The 21,003-nt window shown below is 43.0% G+C and overlaps 1 protein-coding gene across 1 annotated transcript in view; it reads left to right on the forward strand.

Annotated features, from left to right (window-relative positions):
- Positions 1-21,003, forward strand: part of PCNX2 (pecanex 2) — a 300,345-nt gene that overhangs the window by 158,336 nt on the left and 121,006 nt on the right. The window contains exons 20-21 of the mRNA XM_061162994.1: positions 4,844-4,985; positions 9,216-9,393. Coding sequence (XP_061018977.1) covers positions 4,844-4,985; positions 9,216-9,393 — 320 coding nt within the window. The remainder of the gene's footprint in view (positions 1-4,843; positions 4,986-9,215; positions 9,394-21,003) is intronic.

Consider the following 21,003-nt stretch of genomic DNA (forward strand, 5'->3'; position numbering starts at 1 on the left):
AACTAGGTGATGGGGGAGTACCATTTAATGAACTATTGTCCAAATGGCATCTTTCTTCTCAAGTGTCATCTTCTTAATTGTGTCTCTCATGCCACTCTATTTTACATTGTTGTCCATGTGAACCACCCAGAACTCTTGATCCTCTTCACTCTATTCTTTCATTCATTACCCATCCTTTATTATATACTGTGCAGTTTACATATTCATTATGTTTTGTTGATTATCCATACTAGAATGTAAGATCCATCAGGGCAGACATTTTGTAATGTTTTGGATGCTCATTATGCCATAAGAAAATATCTGGCGTAGAGTTGTCTGTCTCACTTGTGGAATGAATGAATGGTAGACATGGGAGGAGTAGGTTTAGGTGAGAGCATGAAATGAAGACCTTTGCTGAGATGCTTATTAGAAATTCCAAATATGTTTAAAAGATAGTTGGATATACTGATTTGAAGCCCAGAAAAGAGGTCCATGCATGGAGATATATCTTTAGTAGTCAACAACATATTGACAGTAAATGTTTAAGGCCATGGAACTGGATAAGATCATGTAGGGAATTACTAGAAGTATGAGGTAATAAGCTGGATCAGATACTGCTGGGAGGTTGAGTAAGATGAGGACTGAGGCTGACCATTGAATAGCAATGTGAGGTCCTTAGAAAAGCAATTTCATGAATTGCTTGGAATGAGACTCTGGAGTGAACTGGAGTGAACTCAGAAGACAAAAGGAGTTAAGTTATGGAGAAAGTGAGTGTAGTCAATTTTTTTTTTTTTGGAAATTATGACAAAGGGGTGCAAAGAAATAGGGCAGTATCTGGAAAATATCCAGCATCTGGAAGGAAAATGGTCAAGGGAAGGGTATCTTTTTTTAGGACTAAAGATATTACAGTGTATTTATATTTTGATGAGGATGATTCAACACAGAGAGAATAAGTAGGAGAATGGGCCTGCACAGAGAAAGGTCCTTATGTAGGTAAGGAATAATGGCATCCAGTGCACACAAATGACGGGGTTAGGAAAGAGAGAGTTCATTTTGATAAACAACAGTTACAATTTTTTTAAGGCTAAGAGACGGCATATCTGAACAGTGAAACTAGAAGAGAGGAGATAGGTAAGAAGCCCATAGACTCAACATAGTCTAGTCTTGTGTAGAGGAAGAACTAGAACAGTGATTCTCAAACCCGAACACATATCAGAATCACTTGTAGGGTTTGTGAAACACGGATTGCTGGGCCCAGCCCATAGGTTTCTGACTCAGCCGGCCCAGGACTGCATCTGAGAATCTGCATTTCTAACAAGCTTCCTGGGGATGCTGATGCTAATGGTACCGGTTTCCGTACTGTGTGGGTGCAGAGACCAGCAGCATCGGCATCCCCTGGAAGTTTGTTAGAAATGCAGGGTGTCCGGCTCCACTCTGGACCTATTGGGCCAGATTCTGCCTTTTAACAAATAGTTTATTTGCATGTCCAAGTTTGAGAATCGCCGTTCTAGGACAGTATTTTTCAGCCTTGTCCTCAAGTGATTCCAACATGCAATCATGATTGAGAACAACCGAGTCAGGGTGACCCCACAGTAGATTGCCTGCATGACTAAGCAAATGCACGTCTCATTAAATAAGATAAAGAGTTCGTGAGGAGGAGCGGGAGTGTGGAGGTTGACTGAGTTCATGTTGTATTTGAAGAGTTTTTTCAGGACATCAGATGAAGCTACTCAGTTGAGTGTCTAGATTTAGGAAACACCAGAAGAGAGATGGAAGACTGAGTTACAGATCTGAGTGTCATCAGCATGGAAGTAATAATTAACCTTAGGGTTGTTGAGGCGATCAGCCCAAGAAAATGAGAAAAATGGCAAAGAAGTCCAAGGAAGGCAATTGACCCAGGGGAGAAGAAGAGCCACCTGCAAAGAAAGTGGGAACGGTAGAAAGGTTTGAGCACGGGCAGGAGTTGGGCTTCCGAGGTGACTCCGTGTAAAGAATCCACCTGCCAATGCAGGAGCCGTGGATTCGATCCCTGGATGGGGAAGAGACCCTAAAGAAGGAAATGGCAACCAGCTCCAGTATTGTTGCCTGGAAAATCCCATGGACAGAGGAGCCTGGAAGACCATAGTCCGTGGAGTTGCCAAAGAGTCGGACATAACTTAGTGACTAAACAACAACAACAGGAATTGGCAAGGCAGGGAAGCTAAGGTGAGGGTTGTAGAAAGAAGGAAAAATCAATGATATTTTATGTCTTAGAAAATTTTAACTCCAGTAACATACTGAGAAGCATCAGTTATCCATCTTTTGGGAGCTCACAAGTGGCCTTGCCATTGGCAGTTCTGGGCAGAGGTAGCTGCAAACCCCTAGTGCAAAAGTTTCACTAGGAAACAGGAGACAAGGAACTGGGATTGTCAGATGTTGCCAACCTTTCCAAAAATCTTGACTGTGCCAAAAAGGACAGAGTGATGAGCACTAGAAGGAGATGCTGGTGAAGGCAAGTTTTCAACTTGGCCAAGACCAGAATCTTGCCACTCGCCATTAGGAAAGAGCCATTGGTTCGTAAAGAGGGAACTGAGGTGTCAGAAATAATGGGGTCCATGGCATCCATGGGGTCACCCTTAGGAGGAGCAAGAAGGTGGGTGTGAATACAGATTAATTTGTAGTTGAGGGGTTGGGATGTGGGGAAATTTATGCCTAATAGCTTCAGTTTTCTCTAGGAAATAGGGATAAAAGTCATTTACTTGGAAAGAGTTGGGGAGGGATCTTGGAGATTTACCTTTCTATCTACATGTAAAATATATAATATACCTGTGTGTGTGTGTTAGTCACTGAGTTGTGTCTGACTCTTTGCGACCCCATGGAATGTAGCCCATCAGGCTCCTCTGTCCATGGGATTCTCCAGGCAAGAATACTGGAGTGGGTAGCCATTTCCTTCTCCAGGAGCTCTTCCCCACCCAGGGATCAAACCCAGGTCTCCTGCATTGCAGGCAGATGTTTTACTGTCTTAGCGACTAGGGAAGCCAATTATATATCATAAACTTCATTCCTTATTAATTAACCCATTTCTAAACCCTGACCAGAAAACATTGCACATTGACCATTAAGAATACTCAAAGTTAAAAAAAAAAAAGAATACTCAAAGTTGAATTCTTTCCCAATATCCTTATTCTTGAACTATTTTTCCTTTAACACTTCCTCCCTGTTTCATTTTTAAGTAAAATTTGTCTTTAATTTGATAACTTCTCATTGTATCTCTCTTCTGATTGTTAAGCTGATCACTGGGGTGTTTATTCTTGCTGGTTTCCATGCAATAAAGTGTTTACTCTGTCCATTCACATGATGCCCATCTCATTCAAATTATTTTCAAGCAAGATTTCTGAATGCCAAACCTCTTCTCATAATCTCAATCATGTGAGGATAGCCTCTGTGTTTTTGAGTTATAAACATATATATTCTTATATAGAATTTAAACCACATAAAGGAGGAAGTAGAATGTGTGTGTGTGTGTGTGTGTGTGTGTGTTGCTTTCTGTGCCCATCACATGAAGTCCCAGTGAAGCCGGTTGGGAATGCTAATTTGTCTGTAATCCTGGATAGGAAACCTGGCAGGAACGGCGCATTTATGTCCCTGCTGTGTCACTCTGTACAGTGTGTGTCCACTGTTTCTTTTTCATGAATTGATCCTTGTGTCATGCAAACAGTGTAAAGCCTACCAGGCTCTGTTGGTTTTTCATTATAAGCTATTGGGGTATAAGTTTTTTAACTTATAAATTGTTGAAGGAGGCTATGATTTCAGAGGTTTGATGGGGTCCCCTTCCCTCTTGGCAGATTTAGGCTTTGAGTCCTGCCGTGTCTTGCCCATTTGCCCAGCTCTAATGGTGGGCTGGGGTCTGCCTCAGCCTCTCAGTTACTAGCAGACAGAGATCTGCAGGGAGCTGGGGGTGGTGAGATGGGCCCACCTGAGGATCTAAACCTGCTGTGCACTCCCCATGGAGAAGGAAAGCCAAGGAGGGCAGGGGTGCAGTGTTTTCCTATCCCCAATACTATGACCTAAGGACGTGTGTGCTCTGACCAGTTGGACCATCCACTTCTCCCCAGAGAGAGAGGTGGGAAGAGATGGGTAAGAGCTACTGCATTTACCCCCTCATGGGCAGGAGAGCTGATTTCTTCACTGTGAGTAGTAGGAAGGATGAACAGAACATACAAAACTGAGGCTAAGAAAGATGAAGGCAACTGTCCATGACCACACACTAGTGGTTGGTAGAGCCTGAATGCAAACCCAGATTGGTATAACTTAAAACTTTAGTCCTTGTGAAAATGAACCTTACTTCCATGATACTTCCTTCATTGTGAAGACTCACAGAAATGTAATACATTCATGGTGACAGGAGATTGGGGATCAGCTTTCTGGTACATATATAGATGGCCAGGGATTTGATTGTGGATTTATAGATGAAAAAAGAGAGAGCCCAGAAATAAGCCCCAGACTCAGAAGCAACGCCAAGCTTAAGAGGAGACAGGTCCATGAGATTGTTCCCCAAGTCTCCATCCTTCACTTTCTCACCTCACTCACTCTGTGATGCTTTGATGTGATGTGACAGCTGATTTCATTGGTTCCAGTAATAATTAATATGAAAAAATCAATTGACTTGAAAAATTAGGAAACTGGCCTATACTGTATATTATTATTTATGAACAATGTGGAAACAAAGCAAAAAGCGCATGCTTAGAAAGAAAATTGGTCTATCATGTATCTAGAGTTCTGCAGCTTTTGAATGAAAGGAAGGGGAGTATCACTTATTATCGCAGGTACTTAAGAAAAATAACTTGATCAGTGGCTGTTCTCAGTGGTTTTGTGTTTCTTTCAGATGTTGCCCATTTAATGTGGTTTGAAAGACTCTATGTTTGGCTTCAGTGTTTTGAAAAATACATCTTGTACCCAGCAATCATTTTGAATGCCCTCACAACGGATGCGTTTTCAATAAGCAATTACCGGCGACTTGGTACCCAGTAAGTGGAGAAGTTTATTCAAACCATGATTTGAATCAACACGTTTTCAAAATCTAGTGCATTTTCTCTGAACAGGCTGCAGCAAAAGCCAACTTCTGTCTACTGATGATGGGCCAAGTATCAGTAAGCCATGGTGGCCTTACTTGCTGTGGCTCGATGGTTATTGTTGAAAGACTGGGGTGCAAACAGAGTTAGGTCTGCTTGAAGTGATCTTGGAAATAAATTGTCAATAGATTTGAGAGTCATCCTGTGGAACCTTAGTCAGAAGCCTTAACGAGATGATGGCAGCACAGTGTGATCCCGGGGTTCCTGGAGTTCTGACAATCATGCTTACAACTCTGTGAATTGCCTCATGTCATTTCATTTAGCAAAGACTCTATCATTTTGTGCTTGAGGGAGGGGGAAATTAATCACTGTCACTGTTCTCTCTGCATTTATCAGGAGAAGCCTTGTAATTAAAAGAAAAAATGGACCACAAAGAGACTTCTTGTCATCAAAATGCTCATGTTTTTGCAAAATGTTGTATTTTAAAATGAACTCTGAATTTACAAATGAAAGTCTACGTGATAATTTGTGGATGTGTTTTTCCTACAAAAGGTTGACAGTTCTGCCAATGAGTTAATAGAGGAGGAGGATGTAAAAGAGATTCCTTCTCAGATTTGCTTCTGAGTCATGACATGACCATATCAACCCTTATGTGTAATGCCAAGCAGGCCTACTCTTCCTTTAGGGGTGTGATGAGAACAAATTAACCAGTATTTGTCAAAGATAAAGCAAACTCAGATAAAAGTCATGTGATTTCTTGGTTGGACCTTGAGTAGATTCATGGTCACTCAAACCATACGCTAAATGAAATGACCCTATAACCTTCCTGTCTTTATCAGACTCTGCTTTCCTTCTAGTCCAGACCTGGTTCAATCAGGCCAGGGCAAGAAGTCCATATGTGTGTGCTAAGTCACTTCAGTCATGTCCGACTTTGCAATCCTATAGATTGCAGCCCGCCAGCCTCCACTGTCCATGGGATTCTCCAGGCAAGAATACTGGAGTGGGTTGTCATACCCTCCTCCAGGGGATCTTCCTGACTCAGGGATCAAACCCATGTCTCTTATGTCTCCTGCCTTGGCAAGTGGGTTCTTTACCACTAGCGCCACCTGGGAAGCCCAAGAAGTCCATACCGTTTGGTAATTAAACTCCTAGACTTCAGATCCAGTGATGAAGATTGAGTCTTACTAGCCAGAGAAGGCAGCTGATGCGACTGCAGACCTTACAGTTTGGGTGGGGCCCCATGCATGAGATAACCCTACGTCTAGAACATCCAGTGCTTTTCTAGTGGCAGGTGTTTCCAGTGTGGTACCATTTTGGCTGACGCCATGAGGACATTCTGGAACAAGGTAGATCCTCAGTTTCCCAAACAAGGATTCACAGTCAGAACCAAAACAGCCACCCAAGTAAACAGTGCTGCCCTGCGATAATCAGCAAAAGCAATGAGAGTTCTCACTTCCCAACATCAGGACCAGGACCTTGAGAGTTAAGCCTGCCAGTTGAGGCCAAGCAGCTCTGGCTGTTGATGGAGGATGGATATAAAGGTTAGGAATTATGAAGAGTCGAATAAACAATTCGTTGATAGTCCAGTTTGAAGTAGCATTAATCTCTATCTCCTGTCATTTTTTTCAAGACACTAAAGAAGTGGCACCTTACCTATGTACCTGCAAATACTCTTAACTCCCAGACAATACCCACAGAATTCTTTTTCTCAGAGCCCAAAGTGATGACTCCTTTATATTCTTGAGGCATCCATCTGAAGACTCAAAAAATCTCTCTAAAATCTCTAAAATCTAAAGACTCTAAAGATCTCAAGCATCCCGCTAGACCAGCTGTTCTCAAACAGGACAGCAGGAGGCCATGTGTCAGTATCTCCTAGAGACCTAGAGACCTGGGTAAGCCCAGCCCACACCTGACCCTCATTGAGAACCACGGTACTAGATTGTGAATTCCTCAATGGCAGGCACTGTTTCTTATTCAACTTGTAATAACAGGAAATGGTAGGAGGATGGACGGATGGATGGATAATTGAGTGGGGGCTGGTAAATAATGAGTGGGTGCCTCATGGGGTCTTGTTAGGCATCTGCCAGTGTGATTTAAAGGGATGCTTTGCCTCTGTCCCAGGCCATTGTTCACTGATTGCTACTGAAGCCTTTATAAAATCTTCAGCTAAGCCTACAACCATCTGTGAACCATTGGCTGTAACCATTGCTATTGCAGTGTTAGAAAAGCCACAAGCATCACTCCTTAAGCTCTCTCTTAGTCTTCGCCAGCCGTCATTAATAAATATAAAATGGGTGCTGTCCATTTTAGTCATAGTCATGGAAAACAAAGTTTAGAGTTAACCCTCATCTAGATTTTTGCCTGAATAACTGAGAAAACCCACTCCTCTCCTTTGAAAACCAGAATATCCCTAGCCTTGGGACACCTTATCTTTGGGTCCCTTCTCCCCAGGAACTTTGGCTGTGTCATAGGCATTCTCATATTCTGGGCTGTCATCAAAGGCAGATGGGCCTGAGTCCTGTTTTCATACTGTATGTTCATCATGGCCATTAGTTTCTACTGGAGAAGAAAGGGGTTATAGAGCAGTGCTCAGCCTCGCTGAAGGAATAGAGGTTACTAAACACCTTCCCTCTCTCTCCAAATCTGCATGGAATCAGGGCTAGTTTTTCTCAGAAGCCGAATCTAAGTCCACACAGTGCTTTGGCCAGACCCCACTCAGGGACAGGGTAGAATCGATTGCAACACTAGGTCTGAAGGCGTATGAATTATTAGATTGAGGCCAAAGGCCAATGAAAATACTACCATTAGATCTTTTTGATGACAAAAATGACAATTTTGTACTTGATAGATGCCAAGACTTAGGAGACATGCTTTTACTGCCTGGACCCTGAGGTATTATTAATGCTGATAAGGGTATAAGTGAGTCACTTAAGCTGTACAGCAGAAATTATCACCACATTGTAAATCAACTATATGTTCATAAAATTTTTTAAAAAGGAAACCTCTCTTTTAAGTGCAACTGTTCTCTGGAACATATTTCCACGTCTTTTTCTTTTGAGTTACCAAATAGGATGTTCAAACTAGTGGGAAATCTGGTTAAAATGTGCAAGACTTTCTTTCCAAAGGACCGACCCCTCAAGGAGGTAGTGGTGTGCTCTTTCTGGCTGTTCTGAGCACTGATCAGTTACCTTCCTGTCTCAAGGTGGGTAGATTGTTGACCTTGTTGTCTGCTAGAATTGTGCACATAGCACCTGCCCCCAGAACAGTTAGACAGGAGAACTGAGGAGTTTGGTCCTCACAGCAGAATCCTGCTATTTCTTTGCGGGTCTGCCTCTGTCCTGTTTCGTAACTCAGAAGGTCTAGGGCATGGGGGCCTGGGTCATGTTGTTGATATAATTTTTAGTGGAGGGAGAAAAGATCAGAAAGCTTATGTTTACAAAGACAACAAATATGGTGGAAAACATTGGCAATGAATATGTAAAGTAAAAACAGTCTTATTGAGGCAGTGGGATTTTTCCTCATTTCAGAATTTAATATTAGCTACTGTTACTCAGACATTTAAGAATCTGCCTACAATGCAGGAGGCCTGGGTTCGATCCCTGGATCAGGAAGATCCCCTGGAGAAAAGAATGGCAACCCACTCTGGTATTCTTGCCTGGAGAGTTCCATGGACAGAGGAGCCTGGCAGGCTATAGTCCATGGCGTTGCAAAGAGTTGGACAAGACTGACTAACACTTCGCACTGTTACAGCATTGATTCAGTGAGATTTTGTAATTTTTTTAAAGGCTTGCATTGAGCTGATGCTAACAAGGACAACCTGCTCTGCTTTCTCACTTGCCACCAAGCTTCCCGTGGAACTTGACAAAGCAGTAGCTCCTTCAGATAAGCTCCCAGGAAGCTCTGTGCCCTTGATTGCAAAGTTCTGAGCACAGTGGGGAAGCTGCCTCTAGTGGCAGAGTCTGTGTTGGCGAGTCCAGTTTCAATCCTACTGTCACCCCGTGAGATGAATGACTAAAACTCTGAGACTCAGTTTACTCCTCTGTAAAATGAAGATAATAACCCACCGTCTTGGCTTTTTGTAATGTGCATAACTCACAGTAAGCACTCAAGACTCGTGAGCCGTTGTAACTCACCCAGCAGCGTGTGGACCACCACTGATCATCTCCTTTTTTTCCTTTTCAACAGCTGGGACATTTTTCTGATGGTCATTGCAGGCATGAAGCTGCTACGGACCTCTTTCTGTAACCCAGTCCACCAGTTTACTCACTTGGGCTTCACAGTGATCTTTTTCCATTTCGACTACAAAGATATTTCAGAGAGTTTCTTACTGGATTTCTTCATGGTGTCCATTTTATTCAGCAAGGCAAGTTAAGCTCTTTTCTTCATTTCAAAATAGAAAAGATGCATTTCTCACTAAATGCTTTAAGAGGTTGAAACATTTTCTTTAAAAAAATTATAGCATTAAATTAAATTGAATTATATATGCATGTCACACTCCTGCTGCCATTTGAGGAGCATTCCCCATGGAATGGACGTATGCCATGTTATTTGCCAAAAATCACTAATTAGCATAAATTAGCCATTTGTGTTGCTTGAAATTTTATGATCTTTGTCTCTGTTAACAATCTCATTGTGGAACTTCATAGATCTCAAAGTGCTTGGAATTAAAAATTAGCAACCAGACTATTTTCTTTTTTAAAAAAAACTTAGCATTTTGCCTCTGGAGGTAAAGTTTGAGACATGGAACCAGGGAGCTGGGACTCTTGGAGTACTTTCTTTCCTTTAGCTTGTCTCAGGTCAAGATTTCATCTGGTGTAAGTTCACCCATGGGCAGTGGGAAACCCTAATCACAGTTCAGGCAAGTATATGGGAGTAGTACCTAACATTTAACAAAGGAAGGTAAGCTTCTTGGAATACTGGTCTGAGTGTATGTGCTCTGAGCCCTGTAACAAAGCTGGGGTGTAAACAGAAGTTAGGAAAAGAATTTGGAAAACTCTTTCCTCACATGCTCCATTTAATATAGCAGGCATGGTTTTCTGCCCTGATGTTGTCCTATTCCCCTTTTTGGGTAATCATTTTTAAATTCAAAGGTTCTTTTCCTGAATTTCATTTTTAACCTCTATTGAATTAGTTCTATTAATTTCTCTATTTGTTACCTGTCCTTTCCTTCACCTGGCTTCCTCTTGTTCTAAGTGACAAAAATTCAAATATTCCAATTATATCACTTTGGCAGCCCACCCTAGTTTCCACATTTTATTCCTAAGTTTCAGCTTTGGTCTTTAACCCACAAAGATTTGTTTTCCATTTGTCTGGGGTCTGTTTAGTTTTGATAAATTTATTATATTTTTCTGATGATTCAAGTCACAGGCTTCCATAATCTGTTTTTCTTCATTATGTCTAAATGTCCATGATCTCACATAATAAATGTAAAATTGTCTCCTTTGATCTTGAAAGCATTGATGAAGTTGTAAATAATTTTACTACTCATAGCAATAAGAGCTTATTATCAGATGCAAAATGGGTTGGAATAGTTTGAATTCCTAACTCTGGCATTATTTATATCTTGACTTGGTAATATTTATATTCTTTCCTGAACAATAGTTTCTTAGAAAATTATAAATAATGATGCCAGTCTCACCAGGTGAGAGGACTGATTAATATTAAGTAGAAGAGAAGGTTTTGTTTGTTTGAGTTCTACCAGTTTATTGCTACCAACCCATCTCCCTCCACCCTCTTCATGCATACTCGTGCTCAGGCGTGTAACCCCATGGACTGCAACCCGCCAGGCTCCTCTGTCCGTGGACTTTTCCAGGCAAGAATACTGGAGTGGGTTGCCATTTCCTTCTCCAAGAAGAGAAAGGTTTAAGTAACATGTGCTTTCCAAATATGAGGTAGGGCTTTTAAAGCCATCATAAGTAGAAAAAGAAAAGTCACACCCTGCTTAGGACGTGAAGGAGTGTGGCTGCTTTTCTGTACTGAACCGTTTGTTTCAGTAGCCTCCTGTATTAGTGCCAGGTGCCGAGTGAACAAGAAATTAGCAGAGAAGGGTGAGCTCCTCTGATAATAGTCTTCTTAAGTGATTCCACTCCTGCAATAGGAACAGGGATTTTCATTTGCTAGGGGGACGGCAGCCTCCCCACTGATCAGCCTGCTGGTCAGTTGAGAAATGGCTACTGCTAAAATCTCCTGTAGGGGCAGATGTCCAGATTGAGAGGGCTTGAAGGCCGGAGAGGAAGCATTTACACAGACCTGTTGCTCTTCTTCCTGCCCACGTGGGCAATTAGTGCCATCCTATGCATAGGATAATGAGGAGGGTGGAGCCTGATGATATTTAACAGTCTGAAACTGTTAATAAATTAATAGTATTTACTTACAGAGCAGAAACAGACTCACAGACTTAGCGAACTTGTGATTGCCAGCGGGAAAAGAAGGGGAAAAGAGATGGGCAGTTTGGGATTGACTTGTTCAGTTCAGTTCAGTTCAGTTCAGTTCAGTCGCTCAGTCGTATCTGACTCTTTGTGACCCCATGAACTGCAACATGCCAGGCTTCCCTGTCCATCACCAACTCCTGGAGCTTACTCAAACTCGTGTCCATTGAGTCAGTGATGCCATCCAACCATCTCATCCTCTATTGTCCCCTTCTCCTCCTGCCTTCAATCTTCCCCAGCATCAGGGTTTTTTTAATGAGTCGGCTCTGCCCATCAGGTGGCCAAAGTATTGGAGTTTCAGTTTCAGCATCAGTCCTTTCAATGAATATTCAGGACTGATTTCCTTTAGGATTGACTGGTTGAATCTCCTTGCAGTCCAAGAGATTCTCAAGAGTCTTCTCCAACACCACAGTTCAAAAGCATCAATTTTTTGGTGCTCAGCTTTCTTCATAGTCCAACTATCACATCCGTACATTACTACTGGAAAAACCATAGCTTTGACTAGACAGACCTTTGTTGGCAAAGTAATGTTTCTGCTTTTTAATATGCTGTCTAGTTTGGTCATAACTTTTCTTCCAAGGAGCAAGTGTCTTTTAATTTCAAGGTTGCAGTCACCATCTGCAGTGGTTTGGGAACCCAAGAAAATAAAGTCTGTCACTGTTTCTATTGTTTCCCCATCTATTTGCCATGAAATGATGGGACCAGATGTGGTGATCTTAGTTTTCTGGATGTTGAGTTTTAAGCCAACTTTTTCACTCTCCTCTTTCACTTTCATCAAGAGGCTCTTTAGTTCTTATTCCCTTCCTGCCATAAGGGTGGTGTCATCTGCATATCTGAGGTTATTGATATTTCTCCTGGCAATCTTGATTCCAGCTTGTGCTTCATCAGCCCAACATTTCACATGATGTACTCAGCATATAAGTTAAATAAGCAGGGTGACAATATACAGCCTTGATGTACTCCTTTCCCGACTGGGGACCAGTTTGTTTTTCCATGCCCAATTCTAACTGTTGCTTTTTGACCTCCATACAGATTTCTCAGGAGGCAGGTCAGGTGTCTGGTATTCCTATCTCTTTAAGAATTTTCTACAGTTTGTGGTGATCCACACAGTCAAAGTCTTTGGTGTAGTCAATAAAGCAGAAGTAGATGTTTTTTTGGAACTCTCTTGCTGTTTTGATGATCCAGCAGATGAAGGCAATTTGATCTCTGGTTTCTCTGCCTTTTCTAAATCCAGCTTGAACATCTGGAATTTCATAGTTCATGTACTGTTGAAGCCTGGCTTGGAGAATTTTAAGCATTACTTTGCTAGCATGAGAGATGAGTCCAATTGTGTGGTAGTTTGCGCATTCTTTGGCATTGCATTTCTTTGGGATTGGAATGAAAACTGACCTTGTCCAGTCCTGTGGCCACTACCGAGTTTTCCAAATTTTCTGGCATATTGAGTGCAGCACTTTCACAGCATCATCTTTCAGGATTTGAAATAGCTCCACTGGAATTCCATCACCCCCACTAGCTTTGTTCATAGTGATGCTTCCTAAGGAATTAACATGTTCACACTGCTATGTTTAAAGTGGATAACTAACAAGCACCTACTGTATAGCACAAGGAGCTCTGCTCAATGTTATGTGGCAGCCTGGATGTGAGGGGAGTTGGGGACAGAATGGATACATATATATGTATGACTGAGCCCCTTTGCTGTCCATCTGAAACTGTCACAACATTGTTGATTTGCTATACCCTAATATATAATGAAAAGTTATAAAAAATAAACTCAGTGCTGCAGGCATTTGGGTTCCACTTGCTGTCATCTTTCTGAAGCACCAATAATTTCAGAGAGAACCATAGTGACAGCATTCCCGTCTCCTCTAATTGAGAGAGCCTTAGCAAGTATAATTTGGATAGTCTGCTTTTAGGATGGCCATAATAGCAGAGCCTAAAAGAAAAAAAAGCAAGTGAGACAAAAGCTGGAAGAATCAGCACCCTGAATTAGCAAATTAGTCCTGAAACATCCCTGGCTCCATCTGATGCCTGCTCACTCTATCTTGACAGAGCAGCAAATTTTCTGGAATAAGACACGAGATCTGATTCCCTGGTAAAAAACATAGTTAAAGAAAGGTCTTTAAGGTCTTCTTGGAAAGACAGGCCAGTAGAAAACAGTGGCGATGAGGAAGGTCACAGTTAATGTTTCCTGTAAAGATCCTGCCTGCCAACCTCAACTGCTACTTTCTGTTCTTTCTCCACATTTTAAGATATCTGTAAAAAAAATTGTGTCTATTTAACATATTTCTTAGAGTCTTTCTAGAAACCTCCAATATTGTTTTTGCAAGGAATACTGCTCTTTAGGGGGATTCATTGCACAATATGAAATTTTGTTTGTTCAGTAGACTCATCAATGTCTGACTTATTTAACATCGTCCTCTCATTTACCACTGCAAAATCTCTAAGCTCTTTCCCCAGCCCGGCTCCTGTTTTGCTAAATAGCAAAACTGCTGTTAGCCTGGCAGAAGGGCTGCAAGATGAACGTGGAGACCTTGGAAGGGCCTCCAGTTTCCTTGGAAGAAAGGAGCTGCGTGAATATTGGACTTGTTATTATTGTCATAAGTCAGTTGTCCCTAATCTTTCAGGCTTTATGGGTGGAAAAAAAGATGTTATATGATTACAGAGAGATGATCTGTGGAGCGAGATCAAAGCTCTGGGGTCCAGAGGGTGAAATAGATGGCTTCCAGAGAGCCTGCCTGCGTGTTACTCTCTCCCTCCTCCAGTTCCCAAATCCCCCCGAGGTCTGCAAGATGAATGTTGGCTGGTCTCCTCTGTCTGCCAGATCTGCTGAAAAGTGGGACATCATGAGTTCTGGGCCAGAGCTCAGCAGGAAGGATTCAGTTGCAATAACTCAGTCATCTTCCCAGGTGGCACAGTGGTAAAGAATGCGCCCGCCAATGCAGGAGATGCAGAAGACTCAGGTTTGATCCTGGGTTGGGTAGATGCCTTGGAGGAGGAAATGGCAACCCTCTCCAGCATTCTTGCCTGGAGAATCCCATGGACAGAGGAGCCTGGCGGGCTACAGTCCATGAGGTTGCAAAGAGTCAGATATGACCAAGCAACTGAGCATACACATGCATGCATTGACACAGAGGATGAAACATTCCTTGTGGATGGGGCAGACGAGCAGTGGAGGGAAAGAAGGGTCCCCACATATTCCATCCCGTGAGGTCTGATGCTCCAACCACACACCTCTTTCCATTTAACCCCTTCAAGGAGTTAGGCCCCTCTGTCCTCTCTCCCTTAGCCTCTCAATCCCTTTCCTCTCTCTCTTCTGTCCCATTGTTACTGACCAGGGTTCTTGGCCTCCTTAATCAATAGGAATTGATCAGAGGTCAGGCAAAGCTTTATTGGGGCCCCTGCTGCAGCAGGGGATAGCAGACCAAATAACAGTTTCTCTTGCTCGCTCTCCGAGGTGGGGAGAGGGAAGTTAGTTCCTTATTTAGAGTGAGGGTAGGGGAGTGTCCAGGAGTTGGGCTGGAGGAGAGGCTCAGGGGGTTTGCTCACCTTTGGTGTGGCTGTGTGCGGGGGGGCATGCATGGTACCCTGCTTTCGCGTCTGGCTCCTCCGCAGTGGCTGTCGGGCTCTTTGGTCTCCGTGTATCTCGTTACCTACAATTCGCTCCAGGTGTGCACAGCACGTTGTTGTTCAGTTGCTCAGTTGTGTCTGACTCTTTGTGACTGCACGAACTGCAGCACGCCAGACTTCCCAGTCGTTATACTATCTCCCAGAGTTTGCGCGAACTCATTTCCATGGAAGTGGTGATGTCATTCAACCATCTCATTGTCTCTCGCTGCCTTCTCCTCCTGCCTTGAATCTTTCCCAGCATCAAGGTCTTTTCCAGTAAGTTGACTCTTTACATCAAGGAGCCAAAGTATTGGAGCTTCAGCAGATGCACACACACAGTTATTGTCAGTCCCTTGTAGTTTCTTTGTATTCTGTTGCTCGAGGAGGCAGTCGTCCAGGTACAAGTGTTGCCGCAGAGGGTCCCAGGTCTCAGCCTGTCTCACCAGCAGTCATTCTTCTGATGTAATTAATTTGTAGCATCTTGGATATGCATGGATCTTTGGGGGACAGTGAAGCATGATCCAAGGACAATTGATTATGACAGGAACAAAGGTGACAAAAGTTTCCTGCTCTCCCACTGGTACTGAAAAAGTTCTTGGAAACCATCTTGTCTTGAAATTTTTAGTAATTTTTTGTTGGAGAAGTAAGACTTGAAAAAATAGTCCTGCCAGAGAATCATTCTGCCAACATTTCCAAATTGTGTTACAAATGAAATTCTAAAGAGTGTTAGAGTGGGGGATAGCACTTTTACTGGTCATGATGTTAAAATTGATGGATGAGGTGATTTTTACATAAAGCTGTGTGAATGATGGCCCCAAAGCTGTGATGAGCGGCTGTGTTCTGGAAGACTGCAATTATCATTCAAGTTATGTGAAATTGGTTTCTAAATGGCATTTTCCTTTATTTTATGTGTCCTGGTATAAAGTCTCACCTTAAAATGGAACCACATCTTGGGGAATGAATGCTTCTACAGAAGTATTTTTTTCAAAATACTTTGTTTTAAAAAGTAATTGTTCATTTATTGAGCATCTCTTACATGCCAGTCATTGGACTAGACACAAAGATGGTTAATAATATGAATGAAAGCAGTCCTTATTGGGTGCTTTCCATAAGCCAGGCACTATTTCCAGCACTCTGTGTAGATGGACCTGCTTAATCTTCACAATAATTTTGTGGCTGCATACAGTTCATTGTACAGATGAAGAAACAGAGGCACAGAAATCAAGTTAATTGCCCCGAAGTCTCATAGCTATAAAATGATAGAGCAGGATTCTGTTCTGAGCCTATACTGTGTGACCCCCCACTGTTTGGGGACTCTGGAAAGAAGTCACATGAGTAAAGGGATCGTTACAGTAAAGTAGGACAAGGGAGGTGGCCGGGGCAGAGCATTTCAAGAGTATACGTAAGAATAGTACCCCATCCCTCTAGGAGAATCAGAAACAGGGATGCTTCCCTTGATCTTTGAAGAAAGAGGGAGTGAGGCAGGAAAGGAAGGTGGGGAAAAGTGAGCTAAAGCAGAGGAAGCTGCCTCTGCAAAGGCGCTGAAGTGAGAGAAGGCTTGGTGTGCTCTGGAAGCTGCCAGATGTTTGCTACGTGTGGGATGTGGGGAGGGGAATGGTGAGAAGGTCAAACTGGAGGTGCCGTCATGAGGCAGATCAGAGAGGACCGAGCATGCCTTGCCCCTGAGTTTGGACATTTTTCCTATCAATGTATCTGCTGAAGATTGTCAGGCGGAGGAATTACAGGCTCAGAACTGCATTTAGAAACATCTCTTTGTGCGGGAGAATGAAAGATAAGGAAGCGTGGAGTCTTGGTGATTGGGTAGATGTGTATAGTAATAAGCCAGGCCACTCATAATGAGGGCTTGGGCAGCAGAGGCAGAAATGAGGACAAGGAGAAGGGACAAATCCAGGAGGTGTTTAGAAGGTGGAGCTGATAATATTTAGTGACCATGGGGATGTTGAGGGAAGTGGACTGTGGGAAGAAGAGCCATGTCTGGGAATGTTCCCATCTGGTATTCCAGTGATTAGGTGATCTCATTAATTAGGGCCAGAATAAAAAGACATATGGGGGAAGTGCAGACACCACACACACACACACACCATACACACGCACACACACACACCATGAGTCATTCAGTCATGTCCAACTCTTTGCGACCCTATGTATTGTAGCCCACCAGGCTCCTCTGTCCATGGAATTCTCCAGGCAAGAATACTGGAATCAGTCCCATGCCCTGCTCCAACACACCACACACACACACACACACACACACAAAATCTAAAATATTAATAAGATCATTCTTTACACATTTCACTTACTTTTTTTTGCTTGAAAATATATCTTAGAGAACTTCCATGACAGTATGTATAACATTGCCTCTTCTTTCTATGCTGCAGAGTATTCCATAGCACATACCATAGTTTGACTAGCCATTCCCTCATTGAAGACATTTAGTTTGTTTCCACTCTTTTTTCCTGTGGTAGTTAGGATTTCTGTGTTCACAAACTTCAGAAACCCAGATGTAACTGGCATAATGGAAAAAGGGGATTTATTGGTTCACATAACTAGAGCTTCCCAGGTGGTGCTAGTGGTAAAGAACCTGCCTGCCAATTCTGGAGATATGAGAGACAAGGGTTCCATCCATGAGTTGGGAAGATCCCCTGGAGGAAGGCATGGCATCACACTCCAGTATTCTTGCCTGGAGAATCCCATGGGCAGAGGACCCTAGAGGGCTACAGTCCCTAGGGTTGCAGTAAGTCGGACACAACTGAAGTGACTTAGCATACTCGTGTGCATAACTGATGATGTGATCCAGAGGCTTAAATGACAGTATCAAAATTCTATTTTTATGTTTCCTCTTCTGGCATCATTCTTAGATTGGTTCTTTGTTTATAGAATTCGTCCAGCTAATAATCCCAGAAAGAAGAGAAGGCATCTCTCCTAGGGTTTTAGCCTAGGTCTTGGGAAGTCTCATTGACTCGTTTTGTGTCCTGTGTTCATTCATGAACTAGGTACAGTGGCCAGAGGGATGCAAACCCTCAAGTCACTGAGGCTTGGCTTTTGTCTGCCGCTCAAGTTCTAACCAAACTTTAGAGACTGGAGTCAGAGACGGAAGAAAGGGAGAGCAGACAAGAAATATCAGATGCCAGTACATTCAATTTCATAACTCAAATACTGGTGCACATGAGTGTTTCCAGAAGACAGATTTCTGTGATGGGAGTTGCTGGGTCAACAAGATGTGCAGGAAAGGGTCTCCACAGAGAATCCTTCCAAAAGACTTCTTTGCTTCCAACTTGGATCGTCAGCATTTAAGACTTAGGTGGAGGAGGAACAGAAGTGACTCATGAAACAAGGTAGAGTACAGAGAAATGCGAAACAAGAAAAGAAATGCTTTCAAGAAGGAAGGAGTGATCAGCAACATGGAGGCTTCACAGAAGTCAAAGGCCAGAACCGAAAAGTGCTTTTGGTATAGTGGGCCCTCCATGCTTGTTTGTAAATGACAAAGTATAGTCACTGACCGCAGGTCAGTATATGTAAGTGTAGGTATTTGGGGGAGCCTTGTAGTATGCTATTCCGTGGAGTGGTATTTAAGAGAAAATTCCACAGTCACAACCACTTTCAGGCTGTTAATACTTCATTAGCTTAGAAAAGGTGAATGGTTTTAGACATGCCATTCTAGTTGTGTTTAAAAGGTTTAGTCCACTTGCCAGCAATAAACATGACATATGTGTGTGATATGAAGGGCCAGAGTGCCATGTTTACTTAATGTCACCATCTCTGTGTTTAAAATGCAGGTCTTGACACTTAATACAAGAATTGAATTCTTTAAGCATCTCCAGTTGGGATGCTATAGACAGCAGAAGTTATTTTCTTTAGTTCCATTACCTTAATGTGGCTTCTGTCTGCCTCCTCTGAGTTTCTTTTTTTTGAAATAGCATATCTTTATTTATGTACTTGTTTATTTTGGCCATGCCGTGTGACATGCAGTATCATAGTTCCATGATAGGGGATCAAACCAGTGCCCCCAGTATTGGGAGCACAGAGTCTTAACCATTAGACTGCCAAGGAAGTCTCTCATCTGAGTTTTTGTTGACATCTGCACCACTTCCTCCAGAGGGTCATCATGTGGACTAGTTCTTGATATCCTGAAATATGGCGGGGGCTGTAACATCTCTGCATTATTGTTTTGGTTCAGTAATGTTGACAGATGCTCCATTTTCCATTTTCAGTTGATTTGTAGGTCATTTTCGCTTACTGTGTTGAAGAATGGATTTATCAAATTTATTGATTTTTTTATAATTCTGAAATTTTCAATAAGGTTGTCTCACAGCTTTCTCTCTGCTAGATAAGACTCACACCATCAGCTCTTTCAAGGCTTTGCTCAGATTTGACCTTCTTAGTCAGATCTACCAAGACCACCCAATTTTCATATTGCAACTTGTCCCTACTACACCCAGCCTCCCCATCTATTCACACTGCAATGTGTTACTTTTTGCTGTACCATTTGTCACCTTCTAACATACTCTGTCTTTCTCTTGTTTTTCATTTTATCATCTCTTCCACCAGATGGACAGAGATCTTTGTCTGTTTACTGATATGTTCTAGTTTCCGGGACAGGGTCAGGCACACAGTGGGAAAACAAAAAATATCTGTAGAGTGTTGCATGGAGCTCTTCTGCATGGATGGGTTAGAAACTTACCCAGAGCCACTCTCTCACAGAACCAGACATGAACTTGATCCTATCCCCAGAATGGCCAAGCCCAGGAGTAAAAAACTGGTTTGCAGAAGGTTCACAAAACTTACAGGAACCTAGCACAGCTTCCAGGCTCTCAGGGACCCATGTTTGCGGGTCATGGACACCCAGGATGGTGCAAGAAAGAAGTTCATAGGGTCTGCACTCTGTCCAGAAACAAAGAACACAGTCTTATGTGTCCGTGTTCCCAAGAAGACTGGAAACTCCTCGAATGGTGGGACCATGGGTGTGCTTACTTTTCCTGCCTTCTGCAACATCAAGCAAAATGCAGGGCCCTGGTTAGGGTCAGGGTTAGGGGTTAGGGGTGAGGGTCAAGGTTAGGATTATGTAATTCAATACATATTAATTGCATTCAGTTGAGAGCACAAAGATTGAAAAACTGGTTTGTGAGATATGAAATCCTAGCTTGGACGTGGTGGCTGGGTGATGTTTTATTATTCTAGAGAGATGATGAGTCACAGAGGAGGGGAGGGCGGCACATGGAGGAGGGGTGGGCGGCACATGGAGGAGGGGTAATTTTAGACTGGGCACACGGGTTACTTAGCACTCCCTCCTTGGGCTTTCTGTGGTGTGTGTTTTGATTTTCTTGGCTTCCAATAAGCCTTGTTTCGCTGCCTCGCTGCTGCCTGCTGTTCTGTTCACAGTAGGGGAGTCAGCGCATGACCAGCAGAGCCGGCCGTTCTACAGTGAGTGTTGCTGTGTGCTCCCTGGGCAGCTGAGCCCTTCTCGCAAAGTCGAGAGGGTCGATCACAGTCTGTTTCGCGCTGTGTGTCTGCCCCACTGGTGACACCCTCATGTCATTCAGTTGGCCAGCTCACGGCATGTGGCCCCACTGTGATGCCACTTTTAACTGTGTCATATAACTGCTGGGAAGCGCCTGAATAGCCCCAAACACCCTTTTAGTCAAGATTTATAGCCCAACACATCAACTTTCTTGTCTTCCACTCCCCAGGACAACACCCACATGCCAGGGGAATGGGTTTGCCTTAACTCAAACCATACAAGTTCCGGTAATTCATCTCCTGGAAAGGGACAGAGGGCTGGAATGAAAGCTAACAGATTGTCTACACCTCAGCCTTCAAAGTAAGGGTCTGTTTTTCCTTCCCATTTAGGACTTCAAGGCTGGTGTGCAAGAGTTATATCTTTTTCCTTCATTTTTCCTTTTTTCCCATGCCAGAGTATA

Source organism: Dama dama, chromosome 15, assembly GCF_033118175.1.
Source record: "Dama dama isolate Ldn47 chromosome 15, ASM3311817v1, whole genome shotgun sequence".
NCBI lineage: Eukaryota > Metazoa > Chordata > Mammalia > Artiodactyla > Cervidae > Dama > Dama dama.